This window comes from Rhinolophus sinicus, linkage group LG09 (genome assembly GCF_036562045.2).
Source record: "Rhinolophus sinicus isolate RSC01 linkage group LG09, ASM3656204v1, whole genome shotgun sequence".
Taxonomy (NCBI): Eukaryota; Metazoa; Chordata; class Mammalia; order Chiroptera; family Rhinolophidae; genus Rhinolophus; species Rhinolophus sinicus.
The window spans coordinates 97,071,249-97,094,376 of record NC_133758.1 but is presented as its reverse complement, the minus strand read 5'-3'; the positions used below and the strand labels follow the sequence as shown (position 1 = coordinate 97,094,376).

The window sequence follows — 23,128 nt, the reverse complement described above, 5'->3', positions numbered from 1 at the left end:
TAGACCTTTCTCCCTACAAACATGACAAACATCTACTTCTGTCCTATTTATCATTTCCCTAAAATTGCTTAATGATTCTGGAAGAATAAAGATAGGGGCATGAAAAACTGAGGGGAAGAAGGGTTTAACAAATCTGGGTGAATTGGATATTTGCTTTACTCCCTGGATACTTTTTAAATCTACTTATCTCTCCTTACCACTCTTAACCCCACCTGGTAGCCCCCTTAAGAATTATTGCTCAAGTTATTCATGGTCAGTTGAATTTTCTGTTTTGAATCTGAATAAAAGAAAATAGTACACACAAAATGTTTAATGTTTAATTAGAATGAACAATAGAGTTAAAGAAGGTAAAAAACTAAGCAAAGCTGTCATTTCATGACCATTCCTAAAACATCTTGAGCAAAATTTGTGGAGTTTATCAAACTCTCTACAAAAGCCTCCAAAAGTGAATAATTAAAAATTATAGGCCTAGAACTGAAAGGAGACAAGTAGGAATCTACCTCCTTTAATCTTCAGTTGCTTTTTTTTAAAAATGTTTCTCTTTCAACTTTCAAATCTAGAAATGAAAATAATAGCTCCTTCCAATGGGATGCACTGTGTTAAATCACTTAATACTTTAGACATTTACTACATTTACTTATCTTTACTGTGGAACCAAGTATCCACAAAAACATTTTCCAAATAAAGTGAATGTTTTAAAATAAGCAGAGGAAAACAACTTCACTTATTTATGTTCTATAATTAATTATAAACAAAAAATAGAGTCAAACATTATAACCTAGATTTTAACATTTTTGCTCTAATTATGTCACCATGATTAAAACCTTGTAAGATAAACTGAAATTATTGTGGTATAAACAGAAGTGTTTATCTTGGGATTTTATGATAAATTGAAGAGAAAGTATTTTAAAATTATTGCTACAAGCATACCTATTTAGACACTTTTTATAAACCTCCCAATATTTTAATATTAATATTTGAACCCAATCATGTGTGTTGGTTTCATTAATTTTGCTACAGTTTCGTTTGTGGTATGTTTGTTGAAATATTCATTACCTTGGGTAAAATCATAAAGAATTTTAGTCCAAGAAGTGTTTCTTTAGAGTCTCATGATACCTTCTGACACCTATTTATTAAAATCTTAAATTTAGTTTTTATCATGTTTTCCTTGTGTCCTAATATAATTTGTGTGAAACAGATGAGGTATTTAATCCATTTATGTATGCATTTAAAGGCAAAAAGTAAGACATGAGAAATATCTAACAACTAAAAATCAACAATAAAATTTGTCCAAATATGCAAAGACACATTAAGTTATATGAGAGTTAGAAAGCACATTACTGCTTGTCAAAACAAAAATTCTCTCATTTACTTATTCCTTAGTCACTGTTGGAATCCCAGTTCATTAGTATTTTTCAGTCTCTCGTTGAAAGAAGATTAGTAAAAACCAAATAGATCAACATAATCAAAGACCTCATTCTCATTAACATGTTTCAGGAAGTAAATTTGAATTCTTCTCTACCTTAGTGATCACAACGCAAGTTAGAGAGTGAAGAGTAAACACAAGCAAGAAAAAAGAAAATCAGTTGAAGGACAAAAGAGCAAGGGAGCTCAGCCACAACTGGGTTAAAAAAAAAAGAAAGGAAGAAAAAGAAGAATTCTAGGTGGTACTGCTTTAATGGCACCTGGATGTACACACTGGGAATCTAGGAAGAAGAAAGGGCGCTGTGCTTACCTGTTAGAAGCAGGCGGTTTCTGGGAGCTGTCCAATGTACCAGATGAACCGTCCTAGTCACAATTTACCTCTTTAAGAGGGATTGACGTATAATGTAATTCTCCCTAGAATCAAGATGTCTCTGCTCATTTTTCTTTTTTGGCTATTTCTTGTAATACATCTTTAAAGTTATTTTCTAACAAATTGTTCTTCCTGACCGTGTCTTCTTAAAATTCCCTACACTGAATAACTAAATAAAGATTGCTTCTGGCAATCCAAGAAGGAAAAATGAAGACTTCTTTGTTAAAATCTCAGAGATAATGTGAAATCGGTAAAATATCATTTTAATTTTACCAAATTTAAATTTTCTTTTTCATCTTAAAAAAATGATCAAAGGATAACCAAAAATCTCCCTTCGATAGAATACAGTAAAGTATAGTTTCTGCTCTTAGGTCCTGTAGGGCGGTACAGATCAATGAGGAAAATCAGCCAGGTGGAAGTGTGAAGGATTTTTCGTTGTTCACAAATACTGATCAGCAATTTAAAATTCGAAAGATTTCTCAACGGAGGGTGGGCTGACCCATTGATTTACCAAAAGGTAAATCTCATTTTTGAAAGGAGAGTGAAGTTGTTTTGTTTGTGGGTGGAGAGGGTTTGCTTTGCCCTCCACTCCCAATTCTGGGATTATACACTAAAGCAAGCTCGGAGAAAATATGCTGAACCTTCCCGTTTCATTTTATTGCCATCATATCTTTTGCCCTCGAAGTAAAATCCTCTACTTTACATGAGTTGGAGATGAGAGTAGGGAAAAGAAAGTCAAGTGTCTGAATTGTTAGGCTGGTTATAACAAAACACACTTTAGAAGTCAGGGTTTGTAATTTGGCAGGAGAGATGTTTACGATGCCCTGGAAGGAGAAAGCCGGTTCCAAGAGCGACTCTGGGGAATGCGCTCTCGGCCCCCCCTACCGTGCTTACTTAAGCTAATGGAAGATCTTGCCTTTCAGTAGCCGCTGCACTGGGATACCAGACAAACAGCTCCCCTCGACCCCTGGCAGACTGGGCCCCTCTTCAGGACATCATTAAAAGCACATGCACTTGTTCCGTACTCATTGGCAGTGTCGGGTGGCAAGACTCAGGACTCCTACCCCGAAGCCAAGGAGAAGCCAGAGTGGTGGAAAACATCCTCGCTTTGCAAAGCCAAAGAAAGCTAAATCAAAGAACTACATGCGATAAGAAGCCTGAAGAATATTAGTTGGCCGCGGGGATAAGGAGAGACAAAAAGCACAGCAGGTAAGAGCTGGGGGTTGTTGCCAAGAAGGAACTGTCCCAGGTGGCGCAGCGAAATGGATCTCAAAATTGGAGGCCTGTCCCTGTGAGTCTTCCATGCGTGCTCGAGCTTGTCTCCTTCCATCAGTTTCAAGAGGAAGGACGTCGTCATTCATAGCCTTCCCTAACGGTGCGACTAATCCTGTTATCAGTTTGGTTGTAAATATTAATGTCCCCTGGCCCTTCGGTGATGGTGTCGCATCAGATTCAGAGCTGTTAGGAAGCTTTCTTCAGTCTCACCCCTCCCTGCGAGAAACCGATGAGACGCAGGGCCAAGAGGACGCGATGGCAGCCTATCCGGAGAGCTGCGTGGACGCCACCGTGCTGGACTTTGTCGCAGACCTGTCCTTCGCCTCCCCGGGGCACCCTCTCCTCTGCGACTTCGCGCCCCGGGTCCCCTTTGGAGACGGAGGCCTTGTGCTCCAAGAGGGAAGACCCAGGAGGCTGGCGCGCTTTGAGGAGGAGGATCCAGAACAGGAGGGCGAAGTAGACGAAGGGGGGGACGAGGAAGAGGGGCATGAGAGAGGCGCCTCCCTGCTGGGCCGCCCCAAGAGGAAAAGGGTGATCACCTATGCCCAGCGCCAGGCCGCCAACATCCGCGAGAGGAAGCGGATGTTCAACCTCAACGAGGCCTTCGACCAGCTGCGGAGGAAGGTGCCCACTTTTGCGTACGAGAAGAGGCTGTCCAGGATTGAGACCCTACGCCTGGCCATCGTCTACATTTCCTTCATGACCGAGCTCTTAGAGAGTTGCAAGAAAAAGGAAACCGTCTGAACCCGGCTAGGACGGACGTGTCAGCCCCCGCATGCCTGGGCTCCGTGCGGGCTCGGGGTGGTTCCGGATCCACAGTGGGTGTGGCTGAAAGGCCAGGAGGGATGCTCCAAGACCTAACGTCTGGCTTTGTGCAGCTTGTTGCGGGGTTGTAAAAATCCCCATAGCCCTCGGAGAGTTAATTTATATGCGATCGCCCTAAATAGAGCGTGGGGACAGGGCAGACGCGCGGGGCAAGTTGGAACCTGTTAGAATGAGTTGACTTCATCCAGGTGTGCTCAGACGCAATTTCTTCCCACCGGGAGAGTGGAAAGTCAATCCTCTCTGCAAACGGCAGACTTCGGGGGCTAATATAGAGTCTACTCTCTGCTTCACTTTTTTTTTCTTTAATATAAATTGTTTTTGAGCCTCTGGAGTCTGTGCTGAGCCTTCCCTGGCAGGCACGCTGCTCAGGTTGGAGGGGTGCTGGGAGCGGGTCCCTGGAGAGGCCACGATGCTTCTTCTCTCGTCCTGTTATTTTAGGCTTGTCGAGAGATGGAAGGAAAAAAAAATGCGAAAGGAAGGGGAATCGAGGGGACTCGGACCTCTGCGAACACACATCATTCTCTCTTCCCCGCCCCTCCCCTCCGCTCTTAAGCGCAGAACTAGCAACCCTGTTCGGGTCCCTCCAGGAGCCCTACGAACGTGGAGGTGGATGGGGGGCAGCTCCGGCCAAAGCACCAGGGGCGCTCCCAGGGTCTTGGGCGCACGCGAGCCTTTCCTGCCACTGGGTGCTTTCCCCTGTCTCCTTCCCGGGGAAAGGGCGGGGTTTTCCTAGGCTCAGTGCCTCCTGAGCGCGCACTTTTAAATTTTTAGCTGAAGGTAGGAAAGATACCTTTCATTCTAGTCGCATCTAGGGAAAGTCACGGCAAAACTTCGAAGGAGGAGATGCATTCCTCCGCTTTGCAAAAATGTGTGCAGGGGAGACGAGGTTAAAGCGGGAGCGTATGGAGGGGATGCCTCTAGTTTGGACCCTCTGCCATCCCACCGTTCTTCCTTCTGAGGGACCTGCTAACCCCTGACCTGGGGTACTCAGATAGGAGTAGGAAGTGAGGGGAGGAAGAGGAGTGAAGAATGCCCACCTAACTGTAAATTATCTTAAAGGATAAATCTCATTTTTCCAAGACCTTATTTTCGAGCACGCGTGCGCGCACACACACACACACACACACACACACACACACACACTCATTCTCCCTATCATGCTTTCAGAAATATAATTCATTATAGTAATGTTATACTCATCCTAGAAAACTTGGAAAACAAAACTTAAAAATACAAAATTTAAATCACTCCCCGTTACCCCACAGCATTTTTATCTATTTCCTTTCTACTCTTTTTTATATATACAGATATAAATTCAATATGTTAACAAATTTGGGACACTTTTGGATACTGGTCATTTTCCACTCAGCCTTATAGAATGAGCACTTTGACTTTGAAGATTATTCAAACGTAGTTTTTATTGCTGTATTTTATTGTCATATTGATGTTTCACGAGTTAATTCCAATCCTTTAAAAGTGCATAGCTAAGATAGTTCCTTTTTTAAAAAAAATAAATGATGATGCAAAGACCATTCTTATAAATGTCTTCTCTGCCTATGATAATTTCCTAATATTAGGTTAATAGAAATGAAATTTCTGCATTAAATAAACATTTAAGTTTGTGGCAACAGAGAGCCAGGTTGCCTCCCAGGTAGGTTCTGCCAGTTCACGCTCCCTCTCATCAGCATTGCAAGGAGGTGTCTATCTCTCAAGTGCCTTCATTTAACATTTTTCCTAATTCTCCTGTCTATAGGAACTGAATTAGTTCTGAAATGACCATCTTCCCAAAGATGATTTCTTATTTTGACTGTACCTTTTCACTAGGATTTTTTCTACCTCACCATGAGAACATTGGGATAAACAGGTAAAAACAAACAAACAAAAATGCAACCAGCTAAAATCAAACAAGAAAATCAGGGAATGTTTTTTTTTTTTTTAATTCTCTAGCACTTCTATTAAATAAACTGAAATTTGGACAATGACCTGTATACCAGTTTTATCAAGTAAAATTACTCATTTTATTTTCTAGACAACTTTTTAGATACTAAGATTAGCATATTTGTATTTTTAAAGACAAATTTAACATTACTCATGTCAATATGTTAAAGGAAAATAACTGTTTCTCATCTCATCATCAAAGAGTATTCTGCTCCCCAACTTATGGAATGCTACTGGTTCCATCAATCCCTCACGTTTATCCAGTTATTCATTTACTCAATTAAAAAATATGTTGACATTTTACATATAGTGTAAGTGGGTTCAAAACTGAAAGATCTTACAGAAATGTCCTTACTCCTCCCACTTAAAAGTCCTCCTGAGAACAAAACATCATTTTTTTAAAATTCTGCAAGTGTTAAATAAGTTTTAAAAAATGGTTCAGCTCTAGAAATCATTAATATATTGTTCAAAGAACCAATTTTGAAAACCAAAAATTAAAAAAAAAAAAGCTATGTAGACAGAGGACCTCAAAATCATTGGGTTCTGAAGAGTAAATACAACCATCCATCATCCTTAACCCTCTCCCTTATATTCTGAACCATTCTATTAGATTCTTAGGAAGCACATAGTATCCTACAGTGAATACCTCTTCCGCATAGTAAATACCTAAAAAATCCTCCAAATAAAAAGCTATTTTCCTATTAGTAGAATTATGTTCTAACAATTCTTAAAACTATTACAGCTTATAAATGGTTTGTTCTCTGTATATTTATTATGTTTAGAAGCTGCTCTAAAATGTAAAGTCTCTTAAGGCATTTTTAAAATCATTATGTTAATAGAATAATTTGAAGCCAAATAAGGATCAGAAACAGGGAAAAACTGATTGACTTTTTCCTTACACCAAACTATTCCTAGAGACAAAATGATCTGCATTTTGAACATAAATCCACTGTATCTCCGTATCTTGGCATTCAACTTTTCTAAGCAACATGATAGTTTTAATTTTTCCCATGTTCAATCCATAAATTCAGTATAGTTTTTAATACAAATGTTTTTAGTATATAATACACCTGATGTTGAAATTGTTTTCTTTATTGGTTTCTAAACCAACACTGATAGAAATATAAGTACACATTGATTTTTCAATATCTTCCACTAGTTTAAAAAAATCTTAATGGTGTCAATTACTTCTGGAAAATTTTAATAATTAGTTTTTGAAATCTTAAAGTTAGTTGGACATTTGGAATCTACCATTTTAGTCGTTGCTCAGAGTCAATTTATTTATACACTCTTTACTGACTGAAAACTGCCTTTTGGTCTCAAACTAAGTTCTCCATAACTATCAGGTTACTATTAGTATTCAGACATGTAAACCAAAAAAAAAAAAATCTAAATGAAATCATGTTTGAAAGACACAATCAGGCTTTCCAAGGAAAGTAAAAATAATCAAAAGCCTTTGACATCAACAGGCAGCCATTCAGGCTGACCATCTTTTACAGTTGCCTAATGTGAAAGCAGATTTTGGAAAAATTAGCACTGGAAACTGAAACAAATATTATGCTAGTATGCATAATTCTTGCTTGAACATAAAATTAAGCCCCTTGGATTGGTGTTTATTATTGCATGTGTCAGCATTTCCATTATAAAAACACTATTGTGGAAGATTTATAACATGGTTATAAAAATTGTGAGTTGAAACTTGATAAGCACAGTTTAGCATGACTTTGTTTTTTGTAATTACAAACCTTCCAAAAAAATTTCTAAGGTAATGAAGACACTTAAGTTCATTTACACATGAGATTCCAAAATGTACCTGCAACTTTAAAAACCAAGAGATTCTATTTAATACAAAATATAAATTTGATTATTATTTATTTTTATCAATATTAGCTGGCAGATTAATATTGAACTTGAAGTACAAAATCTACTTTTTATAGGGTGATATATCATTACATTATATTTAAATGTATTACAAAAGCGTTGAAGTTTTGGTATGTATCTGTATCTTGGCCCAAGTTCATGCCAAGGTTCCTGAACTTTGCCAACATTTTGGGTGAAGTTAGGCCCAATTTCTGGTCAGTGCCCTCTCTTCCTGTGAGTGCTGGACTAAAAATGGTTACAAAACAAGAGTCAGCAGTTCTGACCATTTTGTTTTGACTTTGGGGTTTCTTTGAATCCAAAGCTCAAAACCAAACCTGGCGGAGAAGGAGAAGGAAAGGAAAGAAGCAATGCAAACTGACAGGAATAAAATACCAGAAAGATGGAAAAACTTCTTCAAGTTTCTAGAAACCAAAGCTTATAAATTACCAAAACTTTCTTTGTGACACCAAATTTTTAGTTCTGTGCTTAAAATGCATTCTGTAAAGAAGTATAAGGAATATAAGGAAATGCAAAGAATAGTATGAATGTATTTTAAAACACTCTTTATGGCTAAGATTTGGTAGAATTCTACCTTTAATTTTGCACAAGTCAAAGAACTTTCAATATTTAGTGAACTCAAGAGTAGGTATGACAAATATTATAGAAATTATCATAATAAAATATTTTATGGTTGTTTAGTTCTTTGTTGTTTTCAAAGCACCATTCACATACTTTCTCTCATTTGACCCTCCCAACTGGATTTCAGGAGGATCTAGAGTCTCTCATCAGCGTACCATCTTAAAAATTCATTCATTCATTGAAATCAGCATGATACAAAGATTCCTAAAAAGGACCAATGGTCACATATAAGCAACACATTACTTTGAAAGACATTGCCTTCAAAGATCAAAAGCACCTTAACATGCTCTGTGGATGATAAGTTATACAAAAGCCTGGTATGGTCTAGCTTCCTCAAAGGCCAAATTTTACAATCTTCTTCTTAGGGCTCTATGAAGGAGATTTTCACCTGCAACCCACAAACATAGATAACCTCAAAGCAGCTATTATAAATAGATTTTTATGATATCTAGTCTTCAAAAGGGAGAAAAATATCTATGAGAATATTGAAATAAATCAAACATTTGGTGAACAATAAAAGGCAACAACATCATATAAATGTGTTTGGATGGATGGATGGATGGATGGATGGATGGATGGATGGATGGATGGATGGACTGATGGATAGATGTGATTATACAATTATTTTACTGCAGATAATTTTGTGACTTCTTCAAAACCTAGTAAAACTACAAGCTATATCTGTTACCAGTAAGATCTTGAACTGATTGATTATGTTTAGTCCCATAGTTTAGTAAAATGTTGACTATATTTAATCCAATAATTTAGTGAAATTTTGGAGAAACTAGAAATGGTGTCAAGGAGAACAATGAAGTAACTGGATTATCAGTTCTGGATAAAGTAGTAACTATAATAACTAGTAGTAATATTTATATGTATACTGTATTTCTTACTTGTACATGAAAAAATATGTTCGAAACATTGTGTTGATTTCTTTACATAACTACTAAACTTCTTGTAATAATTTTAGGATGTATTAATATCCTCGTAGTATTTCCTTCACAGTGATGAGGACACTAGAGAATAGAGAAGTTAAATAACTTCCCAAGCTCAATCAGCTCATAAATAGTGAAGCTGATTTACACCTAGTGAAGGATTTCAGACAAAATTCTTAGGGGCTGAGGTTATTTGTAAATGATTATATGATTATTATATTCAAGTAGAAATGATGTGGCAAAATGAGTATTCTTTATCTTTACTGAGATTCTCAGAAATGTAGGCATGGATTTATCATGTACCAGCGGGATACAGTCTCCGCAAAAAAAAAAAAAAAAAAAAACCTGGAAAGATGTACTACTGATGGAAGTTTCTGAACAAGCTTTGAAATAATATTCTATGGATATTTTAAGGCCACAACTTTCTTTTGATGAACACAATGCACATAAGCACAAACTTTGAAATTTGACAGAAGTGGGTTTGAATCAAAAGTATATCACATAATGCTTTGAAAGCTGGTACAACTTATTTAACCTTGTTTACCCCTAGTTTCTTCATTTTTGCAATAGGGATAATAATATTCATCTCATAGGGCACTTATGAGGACTAACTGAAATATGCATGCAGAGGAAATGGTGTACAGTGAGCATTCAGTAAATGCTAACTACTATTAGAATATACACCATCATCATTATCACTATTACTATATCCCTTCCAATTCTATAGCAATGAAAAACTCTATGAACAAGGCATCAGCTTCACCACCAATGGTGATATGTAAAAGCATAAAATATATAAAGAACAGGACTCATTATATAATGCTTTTAAATAAACTGAAAAAAATCAGATTTATTTTATCCCCCAATATTTTTTATGCCTGGAATACTTGATTGCCCGCATTTAGTCCTGGTATATGCATCTTTCTAAGTGGAATAATACACCCCCAACAGATGAACACAGAGATCAAAACTCCCTCATTCAATCCGCTACTGTGATAACATATATATTAAAAACAAATGTTAGGTAAGTAACTTTAAATCTGAAAAAAAATGATCTGATTCATTCAGAGGAGTTCTATTTTGTTAGCAGCCCAGGAATTATATTTAAGTATATGTTTTCCAGATTAGTGTACATTTATTCAAATCAGATAATTCCTGATGAAATAGTTCCGTATCTTAATTGCAATGGTGGTTGCATTAATCTACATATGTCATAGGATGACATAGAATTACGCCTTTTTACACCAATGTCAATTTCTTGGTTTTGACATTGTACTGCAATATGTAAGTAACCTACGGAGAAAACCGATTGAAGGGAACAAAGAACCTCTCTGTACCATCTTTGCAATGTCCCGTGAACCTATAATGATTTTAAAATTCAAAAATGAAAATAATCAGATAATTACTATGACATTCCTTTGAACCTATAAAGCACCTTACAAATGTAAAATCAGGAATTTTATGGAGACACTCACTTAAACTCGATTCATGCCACGTTCTACAATTTTTCTCCAAGTGTTTCATGAATGTGAAACCAAGTTTAGTGCATGGCATTATGTGGGTCCTCAAATAAAAATCAGGACTCAACTCCTAGAGGGCATAACCAAGAACTGAGAATCTGATCTGGGTTCCTGGGTTCATGCTGATATTCTTGGCCTGAGACATTCTCATGTATGGATTTGTAGTGTTGGAGAAGCTTCACATCTTAATTCTCCTACTTCCTAAATTAGATAACTCACTTAAAATATCTGGGCTTCTGCACCTACCCTGGTCTGTGAAGTAGAAATAATTAGCACAGGGTTATTTAAACTATCAGAAGATATCCTATAGGGTACTTTGTACAGTGCCTCACACAAAGTAAATACTTAACCAATGTTGTTGTTTGTGCTAGTTCAATGTTGCACGTTTATAATGAGCAAAATGACAATTCAGCCCTTTAGAACGGCTCATGAGAACACATACAAAAGCAGTATTAGTCTGTCCTGCTTCTCCTAAACAAAATCAGAGTCTTAAATAGCATGGCATTTGTGCTCAACTTAAGCTACGAACCTAATCATGTATTTTTGTTTAATTTTGTTTTTAAAATATAGAAATTTAAAGGTAAGGCTTCTGGTCTATGACATATGTAATCACAATCTTTGGTCAGCCAGAAAGATCACTGTAAACCCCACATTCCTGAAACAACCTCTAAAATTTGCATATAAAGCATTTTATACAAAAAAAGGATAGCTTACTTGGTAAATCCTCTGGGGACTTATTTTTGAGCAAATTCATTTGAAAGCTACAGTGTCAGTGATAGTGACAAGTAGGACTGTCTCAGTTACTAAGCATTTATGCATATCTGATCTAGGCTCACATGAAATCTGAAAACCCGGGACTCATTCAGTCCTGTCAACTGGGCACTGGGTCACAGGGTTTTAGGTTCCCAAGGGACATAGGAGTCCCTGTGCATCCAAGGAAGTTGAGTGGGGGCTACCTCCCCTTCACAGAAAGGCATCAGGGAGGCCAAGAGAAAAGGCCTCTCTTTGGAGCAGCAGAGATGGAAGTTGGATCCCATAGTACATACTGGAACATCCTATGTTATTTCTGCCATTTATCGTCTTTGAAAATTTAACACCTGGCCTTATCCTTTATTCACACAGATTTTTATTTTTCATTGTGATACTAGTGGATTTATAGAAAATCTCTAAAAAGCTGTGTACTCTTTGGCCTAGATTTATTTGCAATTTAAATATCAGTTTTTAGAAAGATAAAATTGGTCTTAACTTATACATAATTTCTTAACTTTTAAAACTAGGTAACTCTTTTTTACATATTTATTATTTTATATGATAATCTTTCCTCCTTGCATAGAAAGTTAAAAGGATAATTCTTAAATTGCTTCTTCCTTTTAAACACTTTGATTCAACTTCAAGCAGCTTATTTGAGGGTTGATGGTAAAGGGCCTTCTGAAATTTATTAAAATTTTTCTGACTTGGGAAACATACCCACTTTCAAATATTCTTACCATGGGTCCATATTTTTGACCAAAAATATGTGGTGACTATAGTTAAGAAGCATTTGACAAGTAGTGGTTTTGTTAATTGTAGATCTTGGCATGTAGAACATGCCACACCATTTCTTTCATCACTATTCATTTGCCTAATCTCACCAAAGCCTATTAAAATTAGAGCAGATGAGCTCATTTAATCTATATATATATATGTGTATATATATATATATATATATATATATATATATATATATATATATATATATATAGGGTACCACTTTGTTTCAAGATGACACAACCACAAATTAAACTTCATACCCTTCTTAGAGTACTACATTTCATCAAATTCAACCAATTGCCTCTAAAATTAATATGAAACAGACTGAAAAGTGCCCAGAACTCAAAGCATTGCACAATAAAACACAACGAACATCTTCCCAAATTACATCCACATGAAAATATGCACATACCTCAATCCATACCTCAGGGTCCTTACCTTGGACACATCAGAGCTTCCACTTCTATAGTTATAATCCCTATCTCCATTGTATGTTTCACATGCATGCAAACATGCATATACATAAAAGTATTTCCATCAGAATATCTTCATATGTATTTTATAATGGATAGTACATATGTAATTTTTTTGTTCCCAGCTCCAACTTTAAAAAAGGTTTTGTTTTCTTCCTTTCCCACCATACTTTGACTGTTTCACTCTTTTTTACTAAGAGGTATCTGTTTCTTGAACACTTCATATATCATAATATTAATTATTGTTGAACGTTTCCCTCTTTTGTCACCAAAATTTAAGTTAAGAATCACTGTTTTTTCATACATTGAAAATAAGCCCAGGAATTGCTCCAGTTCTTGACTTAGTATTAGCCCCATATAAGTATATCATGCCTGAATATTATTACTAGGATCAGCAGTCAGTCAATTGTAGAAAAGAAAGTGTCTGGAATTGCCATTTGGGAAACCTACAGAACACTCATTGATTAGACGAGTCACTGACTCAATGAGAAAAACAGAATTTTCCCTGGGAACAGAGCTACCTCCCATATCGAAAAGGAGTTACAAAGGCCTCAAGAATTCTCTTTGAATATTGGCTCCATTTGAGATCTAAGCCATATTTTACAACATCAGGATATTTTTGGATACTTACAGCTTGCTTACAGAAATTTCACTGGTAGGAATTTAGCCTAATGAAGTAATCAAGACTCTGTACAAAGATTAGACTACAAAATATGTATCTCATTCTTGTTTATAATATAAAAATGCAGAAAACAGCCAAGATGTCTAAAAATGTGAGTCATTATTTAAATTATTGCAGTCGTTAAAAGGGTGATATACAAAATAGTTTGTGCTGTAGAAAGATGATTCCAATAAACGATAAGTAAAAAAGTATTTTATAAAGCAATATGTACAGCATGATTTCATTTCTGTTTCACAGGAAATGTGTGTAAATATGTATGTGTGAATGTATGCTTATCTTTGTATCTATAAATATAAATGTTCATTTTATATTATGCTACAGGAACTGGTTATTTTTGTACTTGTTTGTATTTTTCCAGTTTTCTACCATCTCTTTCAGGTTAGAAAAATAGTAAAATTATTTTGAAGCAAGTGGGGCTACATGAAACTAAAAAGCTGTACTGCACAGCAAAAGAAACCATCAACAAATGAAAAGGCAACCTATTGAATGGGAGAAAATATTTGCAAACCACATATCTGATAAGTGGTTAATATTCAAAATATATCAGGAACTCATACAATAGCAAAAAAAAACAAACAAAAAAACCCCACAAATAATCCAATTAAAAAGTGTGAAGGACCTAAATAGACATTTTTCCAAAGAAGACATACAAATGGCCAATAGGTACATGAAAAGATGCTCAATATCACTAATCATCAGAGAACTGCAAATCAAAACCACAATGAGGTACCACCTGACACCTGCTAGAATGGCTATCATCAAGAAGAGGTAAGTGCTGAGGCGGCCGGTTAGCTCAGTGGGTTAGAGCGCAGTGCTCTTAACAACATGATTGCTGGTTCGATCCCCGCATGGGCCACTGTGAGCTGTGCCCTCCACAACTAGATTGAAACAACTACTAGACTTGGAGCTGATGATTCCTGGAAAAAAATCACTTAAATAAAAATGTTTAAAAAATAAAGGAGGTTAAGTGCTGATGAGGATGTGAAGAAAAGGGAAGCCTTGTGCACTGTGAGTAGGAATGTAAATTGGTGCAGCCAATCCATGGTAAACACTATAGAGGTTCCTCAAAAATTAAAATAAAACCACAGTATGATCCAACAATCCCACTTCTGAGTGAAAATGAGTATCTAAAGGAAATGAAATCAGTATCTGGAAGAGGTATTTGTATACTACCATGTTCACTGCAGCATTATTCACAACAGCCAAAACATGGAAACCACCTACTGTTCATTGATGAATGGATAAAGAAAATGTGGAATATACATACAATGGAATATTATTCAGCCATAAAAGGGGGAAATCCTGCCTTTTGTGACAACATGGATGAACTTTGAGGGCATTAAGCTAAGTGAAAGAAGTCAGATGGAGAAAGGCAAATATTATATGTTCTCATTTATATCTGGAATCTAAAAATGCAGAACTCAAGAAATAAAAATAGAATGGTGGTTGCCAAGGGTTGTGGGGTAGAGAAAATGGGGAGATATTGGTCAAACGTCCAGTTATTAGATGAATAAGTTCTGAGATCTATTGTACAGCATGGTGACTATTGTTAACAATACTGAATTATACACTTGAACGCTATTAAGAGGGTAGCTCTTAAATGTTATCGCCACACAAAAAAAAGAAAAAAATTATCTTAAATTAAAAATCGCAACACAACAATACCAATTGTGATTTCTGTTAGTTGTATAGCAGGATGCTATGACATAGGTTAGAATTCTTGCCTTCTTAACTTTAAAACATTTACACTAGATATGTAACAAGCTTAGAAATGATAGTAAAAGAAAAACAAAAGAAATGATAGTCTGTAATTTTGTTTTCTTGATACTAGAGAGAAGAACACGACCGGCATCTTAGAGGCCCCTCTTGTGATTCCTTCCAATATTGCCCTTCTCGCCCTGTGAGACTACCTAGTGACTTGATTTCTAACATCCTGTTAGCGTCCCAGTTTTGCTATTGTTTTATATGAATGAAATAATTGAGTTTTGGGGGAAAACTGGTTTTTATTTATAAATGTATCTTCAAGAAAACAAGTATTATCACAGCCCCAACCCCCCCACCCCAAAAAAGAGAAGTGGAAATTAATTAGGATGATAAGGATTAAATTGACCATTAAATACACAGAGTTAAAAATTAAAAGGAAAATTAGTTAGCAAATATGCACTTTAATTTCATTGACACTGAAATAGAAAATGGAAATGAAAATTTTAACAATGTAAGGTGTTCCTTCTGAAACACGCTGAATTCACCTATATCTTACACACACACACACACACTTACCTGATAAAAATAGCTATAGCCAACTACAGTAATGCTACCATGTTTCCCCGAAAATAAGACTGGGTCTTATATTAATTTTTGCTCCAAAAGATGTTTTAGGGCTTATGTTCAGGGGATGTCATTCTGAAAAAATTATTCTAGGGCTTATTTTCCAGTTAGGTCTTATTTTCAGGGAAATATGGTAAGACATTTACTGACTGGTCAGGAATACACTGCAAATTTCTAATGAAATTCATGTTTTTTAAATAATGAATACTAGTTTTGCTTCCGATTTAGCTCCATGGAAATTACAATGTGTGTAGTGTACTTGTGTGCTTGCATACGAATGTGTCTGTGCCTCTGTGTGTGTGTGTGTGTGTGTGTAAGTACATAGAGATTGTGTAATATTTAACATTTACTTTATTTTTTAAAGGATACATTAGAATCTGATAAATGTGATCTGAAAAAGCTTTACATATTCATAATCACATATTCATATGCATAATTAATTTATGCATAGTTTTTATATTCATGGTTTGAATACTCTGCTATAGACCAAGAGAAAATAAAAGAATTAGATTTTCAACATAATTTCAAAATATTTAAAACCTGCACTGCTTTTAATAACTTTTATTGTTTTTAACATGTGACACTTTATCCCCATTAGCAATAACAGATGTCTAATGCATTAAAAAGGAAAATCCTGCACACGTGTTGAAATAGAGGATTTTACTGAAAGGAAAGCATGTGCTTTGATTTATATTAGTCAAAATTTAGATACTGTACTTGGTGCTATTTCAGGAAATGAAAAGGTGAGGAAACAGTTATATACCAATAAACCAGAGCAAAAATCTCCATAGAAACCAAAACAGTTTCAGTGGGAGCCAGTTAAGCTAAATTAATACCTAGAATATGCTCATATTAGCCCCTAGAGAGCTAATTCGAACAAAACAAAACTCTTTCCATTGATTCATGCATGTTACATAGTATTTACAATTCTTCTTTGTTCACATTTAATTGTCAAAAAATAACCAGATTTCCAGTCAAGATGTCAGGGTAGGTAAACTGAGTGCTCGCCTCCTCTCAGAACCACATCAATTACAATTAAACCACAGAGCACCCATTAATGAGAATTGCCTTAAGTCTTGCTGAACTGAAGCCCTACAACTACAGACACACAGAAGAAGCCACCTCGACACTGGTAGGAGGGGCAGAAACACGGAACGGGCAGATCCCACAACCATGTGTGACCATTAAAAATCAGGAGGTATATCTCCATTGTGGCGGTCTCCCTGGAGGAGAGGGTTCCCAACCACCCCCACCCCCAACCCAGCCAGGGTTCCAGTGCCAGAGAGAAGTCCCCATGACTTCTGGCTGTGAAAACCAGCAGACATCATCAGTGAGGAGGAGAAGAGCAGCTAGAGTTCTAGATGCTCCTCTTAAAGGGCCTGTGCACAGACTTATTCTCTCTGAGCTCCAGCACTACGGCAGCAGCTGGAAAGGTGCCAGGGACATACGGGAAAGAACTGAGTTGCCTAGCTTTAGGTTGAGGGCTGGAGAGGCAGCTCCCAGATGGAGGAGCTGGGGGAAGCCATTGTTTCTTTGTTGAACCCTCGCCCTCCCTGCTTGCAGACATCTTATCAGAGTCTCCATCAAATGGCTATCACTTTTCCTCTGCCCCACCCTAGTGATGCCTAGATTCCAAACCCTACCTAACTTACAGGCACACCCAAACCACTTCCAGTGGCTTTTCCATACAAACAGCCTGCATTGGCTCATGCTATGGACATTCCTAAATCTCTCAAAGGTTCACAAAACTCAAACAAGCAGCATCTGGCTTTGGCACATCCTGTACCTCTGCCTGAGCAGTCCTAAGCTCAGCACTAGTGACAGCTGGCCTTGGTTCATGGCTTACCGTCTCAGGGCACCTCCAACCACCGCGACAGTGGCAGCCATCTATGGATTGCTATATGGCTCAGGCCAGGTGGCTCGTCAGGGCACATACTGTGCTGAACTTGGCCTGCAGTGAGTCCCCTCCCAGGAGTCCCCTGGTCTGGTAGGCCCAGTGGCCAGATTCAGACTGGGCCAGAGCATCACCCAGCCACCTCCAAGGATGACACACCCACAGGGCAGACCAGGCAGAACCCTGCTAAAGGGAACCTACTTTGTAGGGGCAGCCCCTGAACAACAGCTCCTCCACTGTAGTCACAGCCAGTCCTCACAACAAATCAGCCAATTCCTCCCACTGACATGCAAACTGCAACAGGAGGGCACACAAAACCTACACAAGGGACACACCTGGAGCACCTGATCTGGTGACCAGGGATACTGTACCACTGGTCTCCACAGGACACCTACCACATAAGGCCACTCTATTAAGACCAGGAGGCATAACAGACCTACATAGAAACAAACAAGGGAGGCAGCCAAAATGGGGAGAAGAGAAACATGTCCCAAATAAAAGAAGAGACCAAAGCTCCAAAAAAAGAACTAAACAAAATGGAGACAAGCAATCTACGAGATGCAGAGTCCCAAACAATGGTTATAAGAGTACTCAATGATCTCAGGGAGAACTTCAACAAAGAGATACGAAACATAAAAATGGAGATAGAAAATATAAAAAAGAACCAGTCAGAAATAAAGAATACAATAACTGAAATGAAGAATACATTAAAGGGAATCAACAGTTTAGATGAAACAGAGGATCGAACAGTGATTTAGAAGGAAGCAGAAAATACTCCATCAGAACAGCAAAAAGAAAAAAAGAATCCAAAAAAATGAGGAGAGTTTAAGGGGCCTGTGGGACAACATCAAGCATACCAACATTAGTGTCATAGGGGTACCAGAAGGAGAAGAGAGAGAACAAGGAAATGAAAACATATTTGAAGAATAACTGAAAACATCCCTAACCTGGCAAAGGAAATAGATATACAAGCCCAGGAAGTACAGAGAGTCCCAAACAAGATGAACCCAAAGAGGCCCACACCAAGACACATCATAATTAAAATGCCAAAGTCTACAAAGACAAAGAGAGAATCTTAAGAGAAAAGCAGTTAGTTACCTACAAGGGAGCTCCCATAAGACTGTCAGCTGATTTCTGAACAGAAACTTTGCAGACCAGAGGTATTTGTAGGAAATATTCAAAGCGAAGAAAAGTAAGGACCTACAAACAAGATTACTGTACCTAGCAAAGCTATAATTTAGAATCAAAAGACAGATAAAGAGCTTCCCAGACAAGAAAAAGCTAAAGGTGTTACTCACTACCAAACCAGTATAATGAGAAATGTTAAAGGGACTTTTTAAGATTAAAAAAAAAAAGATTTAAAAAAATGAATAAAATGCCAATAACTGCATCTCTATCAACAAATAATTACTTTATATGCAATTGGATTAAATACTCCTGTCAAAAGATAGGGTGGATGAATGGATAAGAAAACAAGACCCTTACATATGCTGGCTACAAGAGATTCACTTCAGATCAAAAGACACACATAGAAAGTAAAGGGATGAGAAAAAGATATTTCATGAAAATGTAAATTAAAAACAGAAAGTTGTGGTAGCAATACTGATACCAGACAAAATAGACTTTAAAACAAAGGTTATAACAAGTGACAAGGAAGGACCCAACAATCCCACTTCTAGGTAAATATCTGAAGAAACCCAAAACGCTACTTCAAGAGGACATGTGCCCTATATATGATATGTATCATATCTATGATGTTTGCCAACGGCAAAGGTGGGGAGAATAAATTACTGTTAGGTAAATCTATACTGTTTAGGCCAGAGCCACCCCCTGCAGTCAAACTGGATATCACTGCCTTTGTGTTACTGGACAGAGTTACCGTTAGGTTTTTTCTCTTTGTTCACTTTCATTTTCTTGCTTTTTAACAAAGTTAAAATTAAACTGAGATGAACTTCTAAGTGCCAAAATTTAACATTAAAATGGAGACAATTTATACAGGTGTTTGTTTCATCATTTTAACAAAAGGAAAACACAATTTCTGGGCTGAAAACTAAGGCTGGTTTGTGCCCATATGAAATGCTAATATTAGAAATAATTTGCGAAGTTAATGTCACAGCCAAGGAACCCAAAACAATGTCAAGAGCAACATCGAGGTCAGAGACACTGAAAGTCCTAGCATTGAGAGAACAGTGTGGACAAACCCCAAGGAAACATCCTTTAAGAGAAAAGGGCAGTAGTCAAACTCACCTTAACTATGGGGCTGGAAACTTTTCATGGAGGCTTACCATAAATTTATTACAAAATGGATCGAGTGACAAAAGAGAATACAGTTCTCAGATTTATGGCATTTAATTCAGAAATAGAAGTTCTCTTGAAATAAAACTCCAACCATTGGGAGAATTTCCAAGTTAGAAGATATGATTTATAGCATTTTCTTCATCAGCTTAAAGTATAATGCCATTATTACAGCTCTGATTTTGTGGATGTTCTTTAAAGTAATTCACTCTTTCATAAATCTAATGGTTTTCCTTCATCCTCTGACTGATTTGTTACAACTTAGTTGTAGTTGCTTTTTAATGTTCCTATATCATTAATAATTGGTTTTCAATGTATTATACTGTATTACGGTCCTACTAGTTGTTCGTTTATCATTTGTGTCACAAGGATAAGTAGTTATGCAGAAAAAAAACATAAAATAATTATAGATCTCTCCTGCTTCCCTCTCCTATCCGTCTTTCTCTCCCCACACATGTTTTTTTTTTTTTTTCCTTTCATGCTGTCACTGTCGGTTGGATTCATTGACTATATTTTATATGCTGCATGTAAAATTAAAAGTTTCTTCTCCTTTCAAGATTCTTTCCTTCTATAAAAATGCAAGCAAATTATATGTTTTCAACAGAAATTACAGAGAAAGAAAACATGAAGATATATTTTATTGCAATTTAGTGAAGTTATTGGGCTACATAAATGTCTCCTTTAGGAGAGAGGGGTTGACAAAATGATCAAGAAGGTGAACAATTTCCTGATTCCCCTTTCCCAAGTCAAATGTTCATAATGGTTCTTACATGTAGCCCCAAACTAAACAAGCACATAAATGTCATAGTGAGGAGAGAGTGAAAAGTAGCAATAATGTAGCCTTGGTTTATGTTAAAATTGGGCTGGATCAGATTGAGTTTTCTAGCTCTGGTCAGCATCCAGTTCTTGTTCTAACTTTCATTACCAATTTTACAAAAAGCTATCAAATATTTATTGAATGCTTACTATGGACTTGACTGTTCTCAACACAATTTTCTATTTTGGTTAAGATATCTTGCCTAAAAGGAGCTCATAGTAGAATGAGGGAAATACACTTAACCAACTTGTGCTGATACTGGATGGGATATGTGGGAGCACCAGAAATAGTAGCTATTGGGATGAAATAGACAAATATAGTTAATATACTATGAGTTCTGCACTATTTTAGACTTAAATGCCCTTAACTTGAGGCTGCTGGAAAGAGAGGCATAGGCAGGCTAAATAAAATGGCCATTTACATAGCATGCAGATTATGACTAGGTCTAAAGGATTAAATTCTAATTATCTAACAATATCCATTATGTAACAATATCCATTTTCCCAACAATATCCATTTTTCCCTTCATCCTTTAGCAATAGAACTTGTGAAAGTTACACTAGACCTTGCCATCCAGCTAATGACAACATTTCACAGCCTCACTTGTATTAGGTTGGTGCAAAAGTAATTGCAGTTTAAAAGGTTAAAAATCGCAAAAACTGCAATTACTTTTGCAGCTACCTAATAGTTGTGGCTATCTGACTAAAATCTAGTAATGGGATATGAGTAGAAGCCGCATGAAATTTCTAGATAGAGCGCTTAAAAGAGGGGTCTATCTTCCCCTTGCTTTTCTCCTTTCCCACTGGCTAGAATGCAAAATTGAAATGAGACCTGGAGAGGCCATTTGATCCACGAAATGGAAGTCACATTTTGAGGAAAGTAGAGTAAGTTAAAGCTCCAACATCCAACATGTCTGAGCCACTGAACCACGCCTGTAGTACCCAAATTTTTCATAAGATAAACAAACTGCCTTGTTTAATCCACTGTATTTTTAGATCCCTTTATTACAGCGCCATACCCTACCTCATATATCTCTTCCTCTCAGGAGCCTTGGGACAGTGTCTAGCACATAATGGGGTCCTATCAATACTGTGGACCACCAAGGATGACCTCAGACTAGACAGAAGATTTGTAAGGCTAAACCCAGAGCACAAATAGGCAAGGGCCAAGTTCAAATTGTTCTGAGAATGTTAGGCTGAGGTGAGACTGCTACATACTTTTTCCACAAGCCAGTTTATAACACATCTCAAACTCTTCCTACCCTAGCCTCATCTCACATGGTACCATTCTGATGTTTCAGAGGGGAAAAACAGTCTAATCATACAAAATGAAAATGAACATGAGATGTGATAGAACAAAAATCAGCTGTATACCTTGTTTTCATTTATGACAGAAAGCAGTACAAATTTGAATACAATAAAAATTTTCAAAAACATAGTTAAAATCTATCTTATCTAAATTGAAATTTAATTATAAAAAATGTAGTAAACTTTCAGTTCATCTGCCTGCTGTGGCTTTCTCTTTGACAAGACAGATTTGGGCTAATACTATTAAATTCTAGAAGATGATAACTGCTGTTATACCATTGCTTTCAACTTGGGGCAACAAAGCTTTCAAGTTAAGGATTAGTCTTCTATTTAAGATTTTGTTGGGCTCAATGGTTTTCTCAAGAAAGTATCACTTCACTGGTAACCTAGATTACTGCACTTTACTATCAAATTTCAGGGAGCAAAATTACAAAATCACTTCTCAACAACTTTCAATATCTCAGCTAAGGAAGATAACATTTACTGAAGATAGCCAGAAGTATACATATTATTCATGATACTCAAAAATATATAACAGGATTAAACCACACAGCCAGAAAAAAATTAGCCTTTGGTAAAATTACTTTCAGAAAATCATTTTGCCACCATAATATCATAAACCTATCTTAAATGACATTATTTTAAAAAAAGAAGAACCCTATGAAATTAGTTATGCATTTAACGAACAGATGTGGTCAAGGACACTGTCCTTTGTAATACTCAATGCTTCCTTCTCCAGTGAACTTAAGTGAAAAGAACTTTCAGGTCACAGTACCAGGAATAGTTGGACTTCTGGTCTGTCTCCTCTCTCTCCTGCTTCCCTCTTCCCTCTTCCTCCTCCTCCTCTTCCTCTCTCTCTCTCTCTCTCTCTCTCTCTCTCTCTCTCTCTCTCTCTCACTCTCTCTCTCTGTCTCTTTTCATGGACGCTATGGATCTTACAATCATTTGTGATACTTGTCCACACTGTATATTAGACTTCTTAGAGCCAAGTGTCTGATCTACCATTAAGAAAATA

The 23,128-nt window shown here is 36.8% G+C and overlaps 1 protein-coding gene across 1 annotated transcript; it reads left to right on the top strand.

Moving 5' to 3' along the window:
• The first annotated feature begins 2,845 nt into the window (after positions 1-2,845).
• On the top strand, positions 2,846-4,150 carry FERD3L (Fer3 like bHLH transcription factor). Its single transcript, XM_019726677.2, has one exon. It carries the CDS (start codon positions 3,098-3,100, stop codon positions 3,812-3,814), a length of 717 nt encoding a protein of 238 aa, XP_019582236.2. The 5' UTR covers positions 2,846-3,097; the 3' UTR covers positions 3,815-4,150.
• Positions 4,151-23,128: the final 18,978 nt, after the last annotated feature.

Coding starts and splice junctions, on each gene's coding strand:
- FERD3L (XM_019726677.2), top strand. CDS start 3,098: ATGCGTGCTCGAGCTTGTCTCCTTCCATCAGTTTCAAGAGGAAGGACG.